The 20,253-nt window shown below is 47.1% G+C and overlaps 1 protein-coding gene across 3 annotated transcripts in view; it reads left to right on the top strand.

Moving 5' to 3' along the window:
* The window catches only part of HEG1 (heart development protein with EGF like domains 1), an 86,599-nt gene that overhangs the window by 45,312 nt on the left and 21,034 nt on the right, over window positions 1–20,253 (top strand). For all 3 annotated transcript variants that reach the window (XM_058662006.1, XM_058662008.1, XM_058662007.1), the window contains 8 exons: window positions 251–367; window positions 951–1,070; window positions 4,119–4,222; window positions 9,503–9,561; window positions 9,778–9,938; window positions 13,617–13,751; window positions 18,163–18,205; window positions 18,325–18,362. In XM_058662006.1, the coding sequence (XP_058517989.1) occupies window positions 251–367; window positions 951–1,070; window positions 4,119–4,222; window positions 9,503–9,561; window positions 9,778–9,938; window positions 13,617–13,751; window positions 18,163–18,205; window positions 18,325–18,362 (777 nt within the window). The remainder of the gene's footprint in view (window positions 1–250; window positions 368–950; window positions 1,071–4,118; window positions 4,223–9,502; window positions 9,562–9,777; window positions 9,939–13,616; window positions 13,752–18,162; window positions 18,206–18,324; window positions 18,363–20,253) is intronic.

The following is a 20,253-nucleotide window of genomic DNA, read 5'->3' as shown; positions in this document are numbered from 1 at the left end:
TGAACTAATTCTCAGAGATCTAGTTGTGTAATGTTTATGTATGGGTCCAGACTAGTATCAGTACCCAGTCTCCCTGCACCTGCCATTGGCACCTGTTGGGAACTGTCACTATTTTAGAAGTGTGACCTTCAGGATAAGTACACATTGATAAGCAAAATGAAATATTAGCTGGGAGAATTAAATATTTACCAAAAGCTGCCTCGACATTATCTCTGTGATTAACTATGTTACTCTTGGAATATCTGTTTAGTCGACAGGTGCGCCCCAAACCCTTGTCTTCACGGTGGCAAGTGCATCATGGAGTCTACAAGCCGTGGCTATCGCTGTGTGTGCTTGCCTTCCTGGCAAGGGAGTAACTGCAGTGTGGGTAAGAGAAAACAGACTGCTTGGTGGTCTGCACTGCAGTATCAGAGTGGGTTATTCAAGAAGCTCCTTTTTCCTCTGATGTGTAGAATTCTAAAGTCAGGACCCTGCTTACCTGAGAGTTCGCATGTTTGTGTGTCATTTGCAAGATATCTAGTAAACTGGCTGACCTGGATTCATTCTGCAGTCTTGCTGTCCTCCTGCAATGCTGAACAAACCCCACTTGCTGTGCTTTTGACCTCTGCTGGGCTTGTGCCTCAGCCTGGAATTCTTACCCACACACCTCCCCCTCCCAAGTCCTAATACTTCTAGTCCATATATTATTTGGAACAAGCTTCAATTCTTTATTCCGTCTAAATATGCTAGTTTCTCTAAACCCTGCCATGTACTCAAATTGTTTGTATCATTCTCTTCACCCTCAATAGATGGTTGGCTTAGATGAGGACAGTGTTGGGCTCTTGGTCATCTTGGGCTCCCCCCGCTATACTTGCCCCCATTTGGCCGTTAGTACTAATAGTACTGGATCCTGGTTTTGCCATCTGCCACGGCTTCCAATGTGGCTTTGTTTTGTTTTTTCTCCTCTGTAGATGTGAATGAATGCCTCTTGAAGCCCTGCCCACCCCTGGCCACATGCAACAATACTCAGGGATCTTATATCTGCAAATGCCCAGTTGGGTACCAGTTGGAAAAAGGAATATGCAACTTGGGTAAGAGAGTTCATCTATGTTGAAATTTATTTTGTACTACAATGTCTTTTACAAAATAACATTTACTATTTTTCTGCCTCATTGAAACCAACCTTTGTCCAGAGTTTTTTATGTGGATTGAATTTATACATCACTGAAATCATACCAGTACAAATTTGTGTCTTAAACAGTTCCCTTGTATTGTTAAAATATTATAGAACATCCAAATGTCATTATTTGTGCATAGCATTATTTGCTTAGCTATTCCACCTATAGTTAGGGAAAAAATATCTTAAAAGTATTCTGACTACAAAAAAAATATATGTATGTGTGTATGGAAGGGAAAATTAAATCTTGATTTTTCTACCACATTCACACATTCTTTTCATTTCTATAAATGATCTTCATGTTCTTGTTCAAAGGCAGATAGATTTTTGACAAAGCCACTGCTGTAACTGAAGGACTCAGTTGGCATAGTTTGTTCCTCGATTTGCTAGATTCATGAAGATGGTTGGCTTGAAATGTAATCTCCATTTGCAGATCAAAAAAAGGGAACAATCAAAACCAAATGAAAATTCTGACAAAGTGCTAAGTGGCCAAATACGTGTAACTGGTTGATAGGAGGTCTAGTTTCCAATTTACAGTTCTTTGTGTCATACCATAATATGTTAAGCCTAAAAGCTTTTTTGCCTACCCTTGTTAGTATTCTGAGTTTAATACAAAACTTGTTGAAGAAATTAGAAATGAAAAGTAGTTTTAAGCTGGGTAAAGAAACTGGCCATTAAAATAACTGATCTTTGAGTCACTCTAAGTTGGCCAGTGTGACACTTGATGCAGTGATGTGTCTTACTGAAGTAACTATTGAGAAAGCACATGCCTGTGTCCTTGGGAAGTTGGTACCCTGCTAAAATAAGGACAGAATTTTGAAAATCGCTTCAAGTATAAGGTTTAGCTCAAAGCATTGTTTTAAATAGGAAGGATCTAGAAACATAGACTTCAGAAAAATCAAGAATTTCTCTGATTTTCATCATTTGCATGTGGATCACCTGTTCTGTCTAGCCACATCCTATAAGAAATAAGCTGAGTGCTGTTGAATTTGAGAACTTGGAATTGATTTTGTTTTGAACCATTGTGGAAAGTACCAGTGCCCAGGCCTCCAGTGCCTGCCTTCTGTCTCTGCCTGGGGCACATGGCCCATCTGTAAGAACAGATTATCATCTGCTCTGCTCCCTACTCAGGGTTACTCTGATAGTCAAGTACAATCAGTGGACCAGCCTTGGAGAATGGTAGAGCTGTCCAGCTAGCAGGTGTCATTTCAACAATCTTTGAGCCCTTGGACCAGAATTGGAAAGCCATGAAAATAGTCAAGTGTTCTGAATACCAAGAAATAATTTTAGATCTTTCAAAAAAAAAAAAAATCTTTTCAATCCCTCCCATAGGGAAATCAACAGTGAGGTTTAAAGTAAATATTTGCCTTAAGGCCAGAGAATGTAACTACAGGTGTGAAAGTATGCATAGCTTTCAAGAAACTCTGCCTTAGCGAGAAACTGGTGCATCTTCACATTCATGGTGAAAGCAGAGGCCGTGCTTACTGTAGCATTCCCTAGAGATGTGTGTGGCTCACATTAGCATTTAGGTCCTAGGGAAGGCAGCGGTAAAGATGAAGGAGTGGAGGATGTTCTGCCAGCTGAGTGTCCCCCAGGTTGTCAGGGGGCCCTGGAGGAGAGCAGCTCTATTGTGTTAACAATCATCTTTCCCTTTTCAAGTCATTTAGCTTCATTGTTCATAAAGAGCAGAGGAACATGCAAATTAGAGCATGTTGAAATGCTCTCATTTGGCCAAGAATGTTTCCAAAGAGCTCCCTGCTGTTCAGAAAGAGTCCTAAGCAGCTGGCTCCACTGAACTGTAGAACAAGCAAAAAGATGTTAAATAAGGATTAAGGGCTTTAGACTGTAAGTATAAGATGTTAAATGTTTTCCCTGGCTCATTTGTGGGCCTTTTTCTTCATTCAGCATGCAAACTCTCTGTGAAAGCACGGCTTGATGCACTTCTGTTTTGGGCTCCTCTTTTTCTGTCCAAAGGGAAAGATGAGAATTTAATATAATGAAAGATAAGAGCCAGATATATAAAGCAGCTGTACCAATTTTTGTGAGAACCATTCCCCTCAGGCCCAATCAGTCCAAATTGGTGTTAACTAGAATTTTATTTTATGAGTGAAATGGGCCCTGGAAATAGGGCTGCCTTCTTTCCTTTCTGAACCCAACAGTATTAGAGTACAGGTTGTCATCTTTATGTGACTTTGAGTCGTGGGGCCTGTCAGCCCCGTGGAGGAGCAGCCCACCTCAAGCAGGTGATCTCTTTCTCTGAAGGCCTCTGGCTGTCCTTAGCCGAGGACCCCTCTGAGGACAGTGGCTAGAGTGGCAGAAGCAGCCCAGCAGGTGGACACCTGCGAGTCTACACACCCATTCTGGCCCAGAGGGAGATGGGTGATCTTTCTTGGGAAGTTTTCTGACCTCTGGATGTGTGGTTGTTTTTTTCTCTGTGATAAAATAAGCGTTTCCTCCATTCAGGAGGTTGGAGGGGGGCTTCAATGACAAAAGGAAACCTGGGTATCCCCTGAAGTTGGCAGCTTACCTTGGCTGAAGATGTCAGTGAGCAAAGCTTTCCTCTATCCACACTGCAGCCCTATGAGGCCAGATGAGCAACTGTCTGTTCCCTCTGCTCTTCCCTAGCTCATGTCGTCTAGACCAGCTCATCTTCCTTCTTTGAGCATCTGTTAGGTGGGAGACCATCAGAGGGCTCTCTGAAAGCTGCTTCTGTCAGCAGCCCTCGCACGTCCACAAGGCCATGGTGCCATCCATCTCTCTCCTGAAAAGGTTCTTGGTGTAAGCCTACTGCCCATCTCAGCAGATGCTCACATTGCCCGAAAGGAACCTCAAAGAAAGAAAGGAGAAAGAACTGCACAGAAATTGTCCTGGGAGGGGGAGTCGTGCTGCACACCCAGGGATTGACACAACCTCAGAAGGTCAGCATGTCATCTGGTCTGACAGGTGATTGTTTTGTTTTCAGTTAGAACCTTTGTGACAGAGTTTAAACTAAAGAAAATTTTTCTCAATACGACCGGGGAAAAGCATCCAGACCTGCCTGAAGTTCAAAATGAGATCACCAAAACGGTATGTGCCTGAAAAGCTCTTAGTCCCTTTTTTTGAGAACCTGCTTCGTTAAGTCTTGAGGCCCACCTGAGGATCAGCTCCTCACTTCTGTTGCATTTGGAAGAAAATCTTCACAATAAAATAACAGCCTCTTATTACAAGTCGAAGTCACAGCCATGTAGATGACATGTGTCCATAAGCGCTGTGGGTGAGGAGCGGATGCTGCTGTCACAGGTTCCGCTGGCATGTCCTGTGACCTTCTCCCTGTGTTTCCAAGTGGATTATACCAAAAGGGGAACGGTTGGTTACACCTGAGAACTTAGGGTTGGGGAACTCACTGGACAGGTCATCTACAGGCTGCTTTCCCTCTCTATGCTGTTATCAGAAAACTAGAAAGGAGGGAAAACAGGAATAAAATGAAACTCAGACATACAGGCTTTGCTTTTCAACCACTTGGCTGAGTCAAAGATTTGGTGTTCAGAAAAGTGATATTTCCCATCAAAACAAGGTTTGGGGATGAATGGATTTTTGATGTCCACTCTAGCAGTTTTTATGGGTAGCAGTTTATATGTTCATTAAGAATGACATGATTTTCATCAGTACAGTGAATGTGAAATTTTTTAGCCAGAAGTCGGCCCTCAGCTTGCATGAAGAGATTCGGAAAAGAGAAAACATAGGACAGTTCTGCCATCAGTCAGTGTCAGAGAACTCACACAAAGGGAAAAAATCCCATGACTGTAATGTAAGTGGAGAAACCTTTGCAAGAAGGCAAACTCTCACATACCTTATCAACATTACAGAGAGGAGACTGAAAATGTCCCGTGTGTTGAAAAACTCTGGCAAAATCACATCTCAGTAGGTATTAGACACTCACGTGATGAAATAATACTGTCACAGAGACTGGCTACTCATTCTTTGGAAATTCTTTTTCATATTACCCATGTTCAGGTTTCCCATGGTAGTGAATGGAACCAAATAAATTAACTATGCTTTCATGTATAAATTTTGCTGATGCATATTAAGTCTGCAATACTTATTTGAAATACTGGCTTCATCAATGAACAACCATTTAGTATACAGCAGTTTTATTGTTAAATAGCAATTACTCAGTAGGTGCTATTAGCCCATTGGGCCCAGGGGCAGGCAGAAAACCCCGAGGGGGCACCAAAAGTTCCCCCCGAGAATAGCCGTCTTGGACTCATTTAGATGGAGCCAACCAATCAGAAGACAACACATACCTTTACTTCAAGCACCATCATTGCCATGGCTCAAGAAATGCACGGCTTAATCCAGGGAACCAACCCCAAATAAAAGCCTGGTTCTGTCATCACTTTGGTCTCGGTCGTCCTGCTGTTTTGGTGTGGTTTTTATCTAACACGTGACAATGCCCAGGATTGCTTCCTCATAGTATTGGAGTGTAAAGCAGTGGTGTGACCACAGATATGTCCACTGACACATATGCCGGTCATAACACTGTGCCCCAGTGCCTGGGGAATGAGACTGTGCTAACTGTATCCGGTCATGAGAATCTTCTGCTTAGCTGTATGCAGGCCTGGACTGGCCTATACTGTCGCAGAACTGTTTGAATAGTCAGTGAAGAGTTGTTCCCCACAGCTCCCTCTTTCTGTATAAGGACAATCTCAGGCACTCCTTCTCTCTTGAGTTTTTCTGTATTGCTGAGTGTGTACAATCCCTTTAAAAATCTCTATTTTTCTTCATCAAATTCCTTCTTGCCCAGAGGCAACATATTGGACTCAAGTCTAGCCAGGGTGTGCTTCCAGCAACAAAGAAACCAATATCTAATTGTGACACTTTCTGGTATTCATGTTGCTCCACAGTGATATTATGTTAATATATTTGGCTTTATTATCCCTCCCTTCTCAGAGTAACCATCAGTATTATCGGAAATTTGTGTTTTCATCCCTTCCCCATTTCCATGGTCCTTTGTGGGTTTCAGTTGGATTTCCATTCAGCTCAGATCTCACGATGGGCTCCCTCGGGATGGACAGTTTGCCAGGGTTGTATGGCTGTTCCTTGGTGACCAGGCTACAGACGCTATAATGACCAGCCAGCTGCAACAGCTCTGTATTTTGTGTCAAGAAGACAGTCCTGCAAGGCTTCCCTTTCCTTCCGCTGCTGCTCATTGGGCACAACTCATTGACCCTGGTCAGGTTCCGTGAGCTTCTCCCAAGTGTTAAACACAAGGTGCAGACCTCATATCCCAGGATGATCCAATACTGAACGGAAAGCAAACCACATCAATGATGGCAGTTTCCACGAGGTCATGTGGCTTACTGGACTGGTGTTTTGTCGGTTGCCACTGGGTAGCAGCTAGATTACTAAGGTCTCATTTTTCCCAATAGCATGTGACTGATAATTTTTTCCTAGGCTTTGAGATAAATTGTGCTTTTCCCATGGAATCTAGAAATGTTATCATGAAGACCTTTCTATGTCTGATTAAGGATTACGATATTAGATTAACCAAGGTTTTCCATGTAAGCCCTGCCTACAGTCACATGTGCACTCCTAACCCAAAGGTAAAGGGAGGTTTATACACCAAGAGCCTGGAAAGCTGGTGTGACTACAAAGGCAAGGATAAAAGTGATGTAACCGCAAAAACAAATGCTGCAAGAAACTGGAAGTGGCGAGGAACAGATGATTCCAGACTGAATGGGGCATGCAGCTCCCTCCATTTCACCTTGAGCCCAGTGAGAGTGATTTTGGATTTTCAGCCTTCCAATAGTATAGAGTATATTTCTCTAATTTTTTTAAGATTTATTTTTATTGGAACTGCCAATTTACAGAAAGAAGGATAGACAGAGAGGAAAATCTTCCATCCTCTGGTTCACTCTCCAAATGGCTACAACAAAAAGAGCTGAACCCATCCAAAGCCAGGAACCAGGAGCCTCCTCTAGGTCTCCCACGCAGGTGCAGGATTCCAAGGCTTTGGGCCGTCCTTGACTGCTTTCCCAGGCCACAAGCAGAAAGCTGGAAGTGGAACAGCCAGGACACAATGGGATGCCACACTTAGTGGCGGAGAATTAGCCAGTTGAGTCATTGTGCAGGCCCCATATTTCTCTTTTTTTAAGCCAGTAAGCTTGTGATCCTTTCTGGCAGTAGCAATATGTAAGCAGATTCTCTGGCTGCTTGAATCCGGGAGGTGACTGCAGTTCCATGGAACAGGCAAGCACAATCTCTAATGGCAGGAACCAAGATTGATCAGATTGAGAAACTTGACAGAAGTGCTGCTGGGGTCGTGATTGATAGCCTCCAGATCCACATGTTAACACAGGGCAAGTTTTCCTTTAACAACTTCATTGTTGGGCAGTGCGTGAGCTGTGTGGTATGCCTTTAGAAGCCATTTCTTAGGTCTAGATGGAGTGGCTTTTGTTTTGGTTTGGTTTGGTTTTTGTTGGTCTTTTTGTTTGTTTTTCTAATGGTTCTAATCACTAATGCCTCAGTGAATTCCATTCTTCTAAAAAAAAAAAAAAAAGAATTACTTGTTTTTCAAGGACTGAGGGTTTTGTTTGTATAAATTGTAGATTCCGATTCCATTTCTGTGTCACTCTGGTACCCACCCTGTGACAAGGACTCTGTGAGTTGGCGTGCTTCCTCTCAGAGGTATTACAAACATCTGTGCAGATGGCGAATGGGAGCCTCCAGAAATGAATGGCATTGCCAAGTTGGGGAGCAGTCTGCTAGACCATTCTTCCCACTGATACCAGTAGTAAGTTTGGGGAGTCCCAAGACCACCCTCAGGTTTCACCAGACGGACTCCCAAAACTCACTGGAAGCTATTGCCCACTCAGATTCATGGATCATCACACCGATGTGCTAATGTGACAGGTTGAAGTCAGCCAAGAGAGATGCTTGGGGCGGGGTCCTAGAAGATCCCACACCCACTTGTCCTCTCCCTGTGGAGTCAGGACAGTGTACACCCTTCTCAGCAGCTGTGTATGACATTAGGCACAAGTATTGCCAGCCCTAAGGCTTGTTTGAGCACCAAGGTTGGCCACCTATATTTGGGTTCTGCTTTGTAGAAGTGGCAACTTCCCCCCTGCCCCCGAGGCTTACCTGTCTCTAGTCTCTATGAAGACTGAACTGTTGACCTAAAGGCCCCGCCACAGATTATGTGGTTAGACTTAGGGGGACTTCAGGTTGCCAGGGAAACCAAGACAGTTTTATAAGTCGGGGAATTCCAGGGACTTGGAGGTGACTTCACAGAAGCTAGTAACAAAGTCCTACCATCTCTTTGGTCAAGGTTAAGTTATTTCCATATAGCAGGGTCATCTACAGTCCCTGCACCTGCTGTTCTTACTGCTGCACCACAGCTGCCTCGTGGGGTTGAGAGCTCTAAATATGTCACAGAACTCAGGGACAGATCTGACTCATTACTTTTGGCCCAGTGTCCATGTGTAATTTAACAATCCGCCTCCCATGAAACAGTGAAACCCACTGACCAGGGAATCCACTCCAGGGGTCTTTCCTGAGATGTCATTCTGTTTTCCAAGCATACCTGTTGGGTGTGGGCTGTGTGTATGTGTGTGTGTGTGTATGCGCGCAGTTCATTCTGAGAAGCAATATTGCTATTAGACTACAAAACAATGTCATACAAACTCCAAAAAACTTTGATTATAACCTCTGCAGTCTGAGAAATCATGGAGATCTTGGGATTTGAAGACAGGTAGATCTGCCTGGGTCAAGACAGGAAGAGCAGAGGAGCAGGCCAGCAGGCACTGTCACTTTGTGTCCCAGGGTACAAGGCCAATGCAGGGAGTGTAGCTCTTCATTAGCTCCCAACAAAGGGACTGTTGACCCATGTCATGTAATTTCCCATGGAGAGCCTTTCTGTACAAGACCCATCTTTAAATGAGTCAGCTCATTATGAATTATGGGGAAGAGGTGAGGTCTGTGTGGGGCCCGGCAAACCCAAGCTAAGTTTGCAGTGAAGCTCATTGTCTGTGCGAAGGCCAAGCAAACAGTTGCCTTTGAGTTGTTTCAGACCCCGGATGTTAGGAGAGATCTGCTCCTTTGAAGATGTTTTGCATCCAGGGGTGCAGTTCCGAGCATCATTTCCTGCCAAGGTTTTCCCCACTGATTAGCTCTCTGCCTCTCTCCCTTTATACTTTTAGAACAGCAGAAAGCGTTTACAAAGGAGAACAACCACAACAAAAGCACTTTTTTGTAAAAGCTGACTGCCAGTAACTTGATGGCTAGAAAATGCCCATTTTTTCCTGAAAATGGGAAGTGCAAGGCTTTGGTCTCACTCGCAGTTAATGATAAGCCTGTTCTTCCTTTCAGTTAAATATGTGTTTTTCACCGCTACCTGGGTACATACGATCCACAGTTCATGCGTCTCGGTAAGTAACAGAATTACATTTGTTTATGAACCCTTCCATGGGACGGGGGATGCTTGTTCTAACCTGAGAAGAAGCAACCTGAAGGCCAAAGTCACTGCACCTTCATGCTGTTCTGTGCCCTCACTGAACAGCGGCCAGGACACGTCACTTTCCAGAAACGCTGGGGGCCCACATGTTATCCTAAAATAATGAAAACCCTGTCCCCTTTGCCTCCAGGGAATCCAGTGTGGTGGCAGTCTCCCTGCAAACCACCTTTTCCTTGGCTTCCAACGTGACCCTGTTTGACCTTGCCGATGGGATACAGAGATACGTCAACTCGTGCAGGTCCTCTGCTGAGATCTGTCAGCTCCTGGGGTCTCAAAGACGGATCTTTAGAGGTAAGGCAGGAATCCCGTGAGGGGACCCCACCTGTTTGTTCAGTTAGATGCAGATCTATAGAAGTGCAAGGCCCTTGGGGCTCAGACCCAGGAAAACTCTACACAGAGCCTATGCAGAGTGGGAGTGAAGCCGGAGGCCTTGGTGTGTGTATGCACCTGTGCACGCATAGTGTCCTACACACACCACACCACCAGCTTCTGTGCGGTTGAGGCTGGAAGAGGAGAGGATATAGCAGCCGATGGAAGAAGGCGGAAATTGCCCTTCTGTCCCTGAGGTTCTTGTAATCTCAAGGAGGACTTGAAGCTCACACACGCAGTGTCTATGCTTGCCCATGACATGCTAATGAAGTGAGACGAGCACATGGAGAGTTGCCCGTCTTGCTTGGTTGTGTGTTTGCAAATCGTGAATGCATCTAACAAGACGAGATGAATGTAGGCCAGAATGTTCCCCACGGTGACAATGATGATGCTTCTCCTTGCCTTGCTCTTGCTTTGTCGTGTCACTAGCTTCCACAGCGTGTATCTGCTGTGAGACCACGTGAAGAAGGAGATTGGAGACAGCCAGTGCACAAGGCAGATCTGGGTCCTGGGAAGGTTTGGCCTCCGGGACAGGAAAACTGTGCCAGAAATCAAAGTGCTGCTTTGCAAAGGGGTATTGTCCCACTTACTGTGTCCCAAGTGATCCAAGTGGACTCTGGTTAGCTCATCTGACTACACTGCTCGGGCTGGCAGGGGACATGCAGTGTGGCCTGAACAGCTCCATCTGGTGTGCAGAGGCTGAATGGAGGCTGAAGGTACTGGGCTTTAGTGCTATGTCTGCTTCTTCCATCTGAGACACACACAAGATCAGGGCTTTGTGGCTGCAGGGCCAGAGAGCCTTCCTCAGCCAGTCCTTGTGCCTCACAGCCTGGCAGTCAGATCGTTAACCTTGCCCTCTGGGATAAGCGCTGGAGTTTGGCCCCTTTAAGAACTAGTGATTAATCTGGGGAGGCGGGGGAGCGGGGAAGAGAGAGAAAGCTTAAACATTCTGGAGCTGAATTTGCCATTGGCTGGGGAGTTAGTTCTAAAGTTCATGCCCCATTATATCTGGCCTGAAACCTTGAGGCTGTCCAGTTTTACTTTTTGCTTTTATTGCCAAGAAGTCAAGGGTAGATACCAGTTCTTCCTGCACAGCAAGCTTCAGCTCATGACGTAACCCGTGCTGAAGTCTGTCCTCTGTGGTGACCATTGCACTGAGTTGTGGATTTTGTTCCCTGCAGATGGCTCTGCATCCCAGGTGGCCCCATGTCTGGGTTTGTAAGAACCTGCCCACAGCTGCCCTGCCCAGTCTCCATCCCTCAGTCTTCAAGCTGTGTACAGCTTGTAATCCTGGCTTCCCTCATTCCTCACCTCTCCTTTCCGAGTCCTCGAGTGCAGAGGCACTCATGCCTATTGCCTGGAAACACATGCTGTCCTGTTTTTCCCACCAGGTTTTTTTTTTCCTCCAATTTTGCCGATATACATAGCTTGGAGTCTCTCTAACCTGAGTGCTGGAGAGGTGGGCTTGACTAGGCAAGAGCTTTTCGGTTCTCTCAAGTGGTAGCATCCTGGTAGCCTACGGGCCACGTGGGGCTCCTCTGGATACAGCCAGAGAGGAGGGCACCTCCCCCTTCTATTCACACACTGCCGACTTCCTTGACTGCAGTTTTCATTGTCCCCAGTCAGTTGCAGACTTGGAACCCGCCCGCGCCCCCCCCCACAGAGTGTCTCTGCTTAGACTGACCGGAGTCCTCATTGTCTGCTTGGGCGGACGTTAACGCCCCAAGGAATGACCGAAGGGAATTATGAATGGAGAAAGATGCCATCTTAATGGTCTTACAATGCCAATGGTATTCTGTGTGGTTCTGTTTGATGGTGGATGATGGAAAGTTCTTTGAGGGTCTTTTGGATAGCAGCTCCCTCGTGGCAGAGACGGAGCCTGCTCTCCGTGTTTACCATGATTCTACTTCTGTGAATGGTTGCCTTGGCCAGGCAGCTGGAGTTTGCCGGCAGACTGAACCAGTGGGAAGGGCAGAAGGAAGAACGGGATGTGGCCCTACAAAAAAAATGTCTAATCAGGCCAGGCAGCTCAGGCTGGCTGTTGGACCAAAGACATGCCAGCCTGGACAACTTTGTGTGCCCTGGAGGCATTCCTTTCTATGATGGCTGGAGAACTGGCCAAAAAAAAAAAAAAAAAAAAAGGCTGCCAAAGAGCTTTAATGAGGGATTATGGGACTTTGGTCCCTCCCTGGGGTCAGCTTTGCAGTGTTTGCCTAGCGAAACTTTCTGTTTTTCATCCCCCCCACCTCCCCGCCAAATCCAAGCTTTTTGCAATAAACAAAGGAAATTCTGTCACACACACACACAAATGGGCCTCTGATTTGGCATGCCAGCTTCCACTGATAAAGGCAGGAAATTCAGCACTGAGAACTGAAGCTTGTCCTAAGCTCACCTCCCCTAAATCCAGGCTGTCCACTACCACCCCCTACCCCACCCCAAGTTCCCAGTACTCACCCCAAGTCCCATGAGCCAGAACCTGGCTGGGTAGCAGGCATTTTTGCAGTGTTAACAGATGGTACCTGGTTTCCCAGTAGCATGGTCTCTTTCTCATGATAGAGAGAGGAGACTGTGCCTGGCAAATTGGCAGACGTTCCTGACTACGTGATACACATGGGGCACTTTGCCTTGCGGCTCTCTTCCCATTCCAAACTTGCTGTTGCCTCCCAGTGGCAGCAGCAGCACATACCTAGGCAGCATCCCCGGGTGTGGGTTTACCGAAGTTATTATTTGTTATCCAGGTGATCACTTAGTTTTGTTTTGGGCCTCCCTCCGATGGCCAGAGGTACCCTCATGTCCCATTATATACCAGTTCATAAAGGACCACGAGCCCAATACCGGATGCTTGGGGACAGGGATACATGGATTCTATTCACCCATGGAAGGAATGGGGTCCAAATGGGAGTGAGTTAGAAGCCTGAATAATGGGCTTCTTCTCTGCCCACCTGTCATTCCTCTTGGTGGCAGCCATGTTTGGGGTTGGTCCTTGCCTCAAATGTGTTCTGACCAATAGGAAAGACCTGCCAGCCCTGGGTAGGAAAAGGCTTTCTTCCCTTTTCAAGATTAAGAAAGTAAATTTTAACTGATACTCCACATAGTAAGTCTCTGGTAGGCAGCACACCAGGACACTGAGAGGGGGTGGGCAGGAAACTAGTTGCCTGGCACAGGTGTGGTGCTGGGTCAAGACAGCGGTTTTGTTAGGGGCAGGTCTGGTGAGTGCTAGCCGTGCTGTGGTTCAGGTCTCTTGGCTTCTTAAGATCACAGGCAGATGGTCAGATTTGGCACCTTTTGGGCTGTTCCCAAGCCCCCTTCCCCACTCCATCAAGGGCTGCACTTACACTGGGTGCCAGGGCCAGGGATGCACCTTGTTTCTTCCCAGATATCTGTGGGTCCAGGATGCACTGGGAGGGTGTTCTCAAGGGCGGGCACCTGTGGAACTGGAGTGATGGCGGGGTGGAGTGGCAGGGAAGGAGGGGTGAGGGCAGCAAAGCGGACATCTCCAAGAGGAGTGCTGCTTCACGGACTCTTTCTTGGAGCTGGGCATCCTCTGGGGAGAGGGTTGAAATTTCTGTTTTGCTCCATTGTTGAGTGTTTGCATTGCAGCGGGCAGCTTGTGCAAGCGGAAGAGTCCAGAATGTGACAAGGAGACTTCCATCTGCACGGACCTGGATGGCATTGCACTGTGCCAGTGCAAGTCAGGCTACTTCCAGTTCAACAAGATGGATCACTCCTGCCGAGGTAGCGACTGCATCCCTGGGCCATTCTGGGGAAGGACGGCAAGCCACTCTGGCCTCTTTCCTCCGTGTTCTGGCCCCAACACTTCAACACTTTTAAACTGGGAAGGTGTTGGTGCTTGTTATTTTGCTCTCAACAAGATCTTGAATATATTATCTCCTTGGAATAATAGCGTTATCTCTGCCTAGTGCTCGTGGATCCAACCAGTCCAATTCAAAGGAAAAGAGAAGAGAGTGTTGGTGGTAGCAACACCTTTCTTTCTTTTCTTTTTTTTTTTTTTTCATTTAGAGGAACTTAGAAAAATTCTTGTTTTCATTCCCCAAGTTTCATCTGTTGTCTGCTAACCTTTGGGAGTGGAAATAAAAGCATGGCCCCAGGCCCGTCTCTTTCAGTGGCACCTGTGGCCCAGTAGGCAACATACTCGGCCAAGGCTCAAAACTGTGGTTAAGAGCCTGGCTCTGCCTTGCTGATGGTATGTTGCCTTGGGCAAGTCCCTCAGTTTCCTCTCTTGTGAAATGGGTGTCATGGTTTTGTATTGGAGGCTGTGAGAATTAAAGAGGACAGCCTCCTTGGAGGAACTTCTAAGCTGTCAGCATTAAGCTAGTAAGTTACCATTTTTTTTAAAGGTTCTTCAAGTGTTTACAAGCAGAAATCTAATTTTGCTAGCCTTTAAAGTGAAGCTTAAATTCATTTGGTTTGAGAGAAAGACGGTTCAAGGAGAGTAGTCCGAAACTATGGCTTGAAAAAATGAATTTAAGTCCAAAGCACTGCGTACCCTGCGTTACGGAAGATGAACACCACTCTCTGTGCTCGGCAGAGGAACTGGCAAAGTAAAGGTCATCGCATGGCCAGGAGCATTGCCTGCCCTTAGCATGTGCGTGGCACAGATGTCCTGCTTAGCCAACACTTTGCCAGTGACAGATGTACTGGGATCTGAGTAGAGGTCACGTACCGGGGCAGGGTGACAGGCCGCTTATTTTTGTCATCAGATTGATTCCATCAAAAGAAGATGAAAATGCATTTCAGGGCTGTGCTCTCATCCTGACCCTCTGACCTCGTTATCCAGGCGGGCTGTGTGGTGGGTCTTGAGGGAGGGCAGCCCCCTTACGTTAGACGTCAGTGGTGATGCGCAGCCCGTCCGCAGCATTTCCCAGTCCTACACCAGTCTGCCACTTGGCTACAAAAGGACAGAGCTTCCTACTTCCTACTTCCCTGATGTGTTCTTTGGAGCAGAAATGGGGAGTTGGTATAGCTTCAAGTGGGGAGGTGCTGGTGCTAGAATCCCTGTGAACCGGGGTGCTGTGCAGCTGGCAGGAGACGGCACAGGGTGGGCAGAAGCTTAGGCTCCGAACACATGGCAACTCCTGTGTGTACCACCCTGCCTGCCACCTCTGTTCCTGGCAGGCTTGAGCCACTGCCCTCTGTTTCTAGGTCGGCGGGTTTCATAATCTCCCTTCCAGCACAGCATTAGAAACAGCTGAGGTGTCAGAGATTTGCCCGATGCAGCCACTGACACAGACACCAACAGCCTTGTGTTTACCCGAGGAACCGCACGGGAAACCGGTATTCACTTTGGGCTTGTTGTCAAGACCCATTGAGTCCCCTGTCTGCAGTGTCACTAGGTCTCTAAGCTTCCTGGGCCACAGCCCCAGCAACTGGGTTCTGATGGGTTAGTTAGCAGCGACCCCTTCTGGCCAGTGGTGCTGGAACACAAGCTTGTTTCTAATCTTAAATCTGGGGAGGGTCAGTCCTCTGAATGGAGGGCAAAAGTGTGTGTAGGTCACTGAAACATGAGTGTACAGGAGCAGATCTCTCTACTTAGTTCTCTGTCAGTTACACACTTACACCTGTGCACACACACCTATATGCTCCTGGGTACTTCCCATGGAATGTCCTTTTGATTTCTTCTACCAGGTTTTGATCCAGTTAAGAAGTTCAAGTCTGTGTCCCTCTTGTAGCTTCCTAGCTTTCTTGCCATGTGCAGAGAGCACGATGAAGTCTAACAGTCTGTTTGCATCTCATCAGGCCACAAGTGCCTTGAGAGCCAGAACCGTATCTGGAATAGTGCTTAGCACATGGTGGGGGTTCAACAAATGTCTTTTGAATGAATGTATGGATAATAGGACAGCAAATATGGTAAGGAGAGACTGGGACAGCTTGACTTCGTTTCCAGCAAGGGAACAAAAGAGTTTTTGAGACTGTCATTCCTTATTTATGTTAAGTTCTGAAGGCTTGAGTTTGCTTACATCCCAGGGCGGCGTTTGGGGGATAGGGGAGTTTGGGCCTGTTTGCTGGCTGCTTGAACACTTACTTCATCTTTAGTCCTTTGACCTATGTGAGGGCCTTGCCCACAGGATCCCCCAAAGCAGCAGCACACGCGCAGTCACTTAGTCTTTGATGAAATAGAGGACCATCATTTCGTCAGGGAGTTCGGCCACTCCGGAGGCAAAGTGCCAAGAGCCCAGCCTGCAGCTTGCAGGCAGGACACCAGATCTTGGCACATCTCTGGATGGTGGCCACGGAGCGGGAAGCTCTCACCCAGCAGACTGAGGGTAGGGAGGTAGATCTGATCTGACAGCATTTCCAGGCCGAAGTATGTAGACCAGGATGGGCTGGGGTGGCGTCGGCCTGCTTGGGTGCTGAGCTGGTGGAGGCCTGAGCAGCTTGCTCCTCCCATGCCAGTCCTTGCGGTGTGCAAAGTGGAGCTGCAGAGCAGGTGCAGGACCTCCTGTGCGGGAAGCTTCTGGGACCTACCTCCCAGAGGCAGAAGTGCTTGGCCTACCTGATGGCACTAACCACGGAAGACCTGCAAGGGAACTCGAAGGAGTCAAGGAGGGAGAGATGGACCCCTGTTTGTCCTCTCCTACCTGGAGTACATACATTGTGCTCTCCCGGATATACAAAGCATGTAACGAAACTGTAAGAAAGTACAGACACTTAAATTGGGCTGAAAGAGAAATAAACTGACTACTACATGGAGGCCAGAAGGAAAGGGAATATACAGGAAGGCAGGCCACTCGTTTGAGTTCTGAGCTTGCTAGACACTGAAGCGAAGACAGACTGATAACTTTGAGAAGGGTCAGGGTCCCCGGAATCCAGGATAAATGCCCAGGAACACCCCCATCATTCTAGGTAGTAAGAACAGGAAGACCTTCCTCCAGGTCTCCCCATAAAGAGGTCAGTGCACAGTGGTGTGGTGGCCACGTGATCCAGCCCGCAGGGAGCTCTAGGACTGTTGCTTGTCGCTAGGAGCCCTTAACACAGAAGCCTGTTGCTCAGGACAAGGGAAGAATTACAGTCCGGGTTCTCAGGTCTGTAGCATGCAAGGAATTTGTGAAGCCATTTTTCATTGTCTGTTTTCACCTAGGCATCATCCTAGCCTGTGGTGTTCTGGTCTCTCACTGTAGTGCTGACAGTCTCAGAGGGACAGGCTTGGAAACTGCAGAGGGATGCCTGGGCTACAGCTGCCCCAGCAAGGGGGTCCCAGGTTGTGTTCCTTGGGGAGGTGACTGTAAGGTCACACCTTGCACTGACTGTGGCATGAGCCTTCTCTTAGGAAGACCTGGCACCCACCAGGATGGTGCCACAGAGAATGTCCCTCACAGCTCCCTCTACCTCGTGGAACGGGGCCAGCGGGACCAGCCTGAGGCTGAAGGTTTACTTACATTAAAGGAGATGAAACATTGATCTTTCTGTACAGGGAAGAGCACTCCATAGGGACATCCTTCATCTGTGTATAACTTCCCAAAAGAGTTTCATTTGTTGAGTAGTCATTACAACCAAAGATATTTACTTAGCTGCTACTATGTGCCCAGTTTATGCTAAGCCATGTGCATGCAATGTTTTACCTAACCTCATCCAAGGAACTGTCCAGCACCTATTACTGTTATTCTTTTTATAGCTAGGAGATTGAGAACCACAAGGAGATTAAGGACAATTTCTTTTAAATAAAAAAAGGAGGTTTATTTAATTTTTGAATGGCAGTTACAGAGAGAAAGAGATCTTCTACCTGCTGGTTCTCTCCCCAAATGTCCACAACTGCTGGAGTCAGGCCTGAGGATTCCGGGTCTCCCGTGTGAGTTCAGGAGCCCAAGCATTGGGCCATCCTCTATTGCTTTCCCTGGCACATTAGCAGGGAACTTGATAGGAATTGGAGCAGCTGGGACTTAAACTGGTGCCCATATAGGATGCTGATGCCACAGGCTTTGGCTTTACCCACTATGCCACAGTGCTAGCCCCCAAAACAATTTCTTGATGAGGGTTAACAAACTGGCCACAGGATTTATAATCATTCTAAAGTTATTTGTGGCCTCCTGATTCTAGAATGCTCTGTGGCCTTTAGGCGTCTAACTGTAGGTTTGGGCCAAGGGAGGTGAGCATCTGCATTCTTGACTGTCCCTTTTCTCTCTTTCAGCCTGTGAAGATGGATACAGGCTTGAAAATGAAACCTGCATGAGGTAGGCTCCACATCCTTTTATTCTGATGAATTTGTTACAGTTCTTCGTAAAAACTGCCTCCATTGTTTCTTTGGAGATTTGAAACCAACTCTCACACTCCTCTCTTTGTGCTTTTATAGTTGCCCGTTTGGCCTTGGAGGTCTCAACTGTGGAAACCGTAAGTACAGAGCAGTGAGGGGTTTGCCTGGTCCCCGCCCTTGGTCAGGGAGCATGGGGTCTCTCCTGCTATTCCCCTTGCATGAGCTGCACTGTCTTCATGGGTCCTCGCTGGCCTCACTGGTGCTGCCCAGGGACTTAGGGCCTGGGAGGAAACATGAACATGTCTGAGTCACCTCAGCTCTGCCAGGTGTTAACATCTGATGGATTGGGGCAGAAAGTGTGGGGTCTGCAGACAGGGACACCCCTCAACACCCGCAGAAGGGTAGGGCAGCCCGGGCCTTCTCTGGGGGACTAGGTTTAAAGTTTGTGAAGCCTCTGGCTTGTGGGTGTTGGAGACATCCCAGACAGATGGAGCCAGGGAGGCAGCCAGGGGCCCGTGGTGTGGTGGGCACGGTATATGCTAAGGGGACTGAAGGAGAGCAAGAAGAGAAGGTAGAAAGTGACACGTCAGGTTGGCAAAGTGTGTGGGCCCTGAGCTGTGGGGGTTTTGGTCCTCGAGCTGAGGAGCTGAGGTTCTGGTTAGTGGCCAGCGGAGAGCTGCCCAGGGCTGGGACAGGGAAGCACGGAGAACAGCAGGTGAGTCAGGTTGCAGTCCGCAGAGACTGGCCAGAGAGCAGGCTCAGGTTAGAGACGTCCCGGGTGCTTCCAGTGTGAGCTCAGGGCCAGGGCCTGGACTCCAGGCTGGCAGTGATCATGGGCATGGTGCTCGTGGTGGCATTTGGGGACACTGACTGGGACTTTTTTCCCAGTGCTGCTTTTTTTTTTCTTTTGAGACATTAGCAATTTAAAGTGACCTTCAAAATTATGAAAGAAAAATTTTTAAGATTTTATTTTTTAATTAGTTATTTTTATTTTAATTGCATATATAAGGTAAGGATTTAGCCACTGAACCATTGAACTAGGCCCTGGAAGAAATTTTGAAAGTTAGAAATACATTAGTATGTAACAGGAATAATAAGTGAACAAGTTGTTTTTTGTTTGGTTGTTGGTTTGTTGTTTTGGTCGGGGGCTGGGGGAGGGTGGAGTCATGGAGAGAAGAAGAGACAAAGATCTTCCCACCCATTGGTTCACTCCCCAAATGACCTTAATGTCCAGAGCTGAGCTGATCTGAAGCCAGGAACCAGGAGCTTCTTTCTGGTCTCCTGTGGGGGTGCAGGGGCCCCAAGGATTTGAGCAATCCTCCAGTGCTTTCCCAAGCCACAAACAGGAAGCTGGAGCAATCAAGTCTTTATTGTAGGATAACTTTCCTTCATTTTACCCATGAGCATGTGCCAGTGGTTCATATTCTAAGTAGTCATGTTTTATTTAATGTGGTGGATGCCCTATTCTCTATTCCCCAATGCTATGCCTTACTTTTAAATGTACTAAATGACAGTCATTGTTCATAAAGCTTTTTTCTATCATCAAGTTTCAAATATTATTTAGATTCAAATATTTCAAATTTGATATTAGGTATAAAACTGATAGAAGCTAGCTATATTGATGCTGGCACAATGGCTCATTGGCTAATCTTTCCCCCTTCGATACCTGGGATCCCATTTGGGCACTGGTTTGTGTGCCAGCTGCTTCACTTCCCATCCAGCTCCCTGCTTGGGGCCTGGGAAAGCAGTCAAGGACGGCCCAAAGCCTTGGGACCCTGCACCTACGTGGGAGACCCAGAGGAAGCTCCTGGCTTCTGGCTTCAGATCAGCTCAGCTCCAGCTGTTACTGTTACTTGTGGCTGCTTGGGAAGTGAACCAGTGGACAGAAGATCTTTTCTTTGCCTCTCCTCCTCTCTGTAAATCTGCATTTCTACTAAAAATAAATACATTTTAGGAAAAAGAAAAAAGAACAATCTGGTGTCCCCATCAAAAAGTTTCTCTAAGGCAACAGTCTAGAGACTTGAAATT

The sequence above is a fragment of the Ochotona princeps genome, chromosome 3 (genome assembly GCF_030435755.1).
Source record: "Ochotona princeps isolate mOchPri1 chromosome 3, mOchPri1.hap1, whole genome shotgun sequence".
Classification (NCBI taxonomy): domain Eukaryota; kingdom Metazoa; phylum Chordata; class Mammalia; order Lagomorpha; family Ochotonidae; genus Ochotona; species Ochotona princeps.
This window is presented reverse-complemented; position numbering and strand designations above follow the sequence as displayed.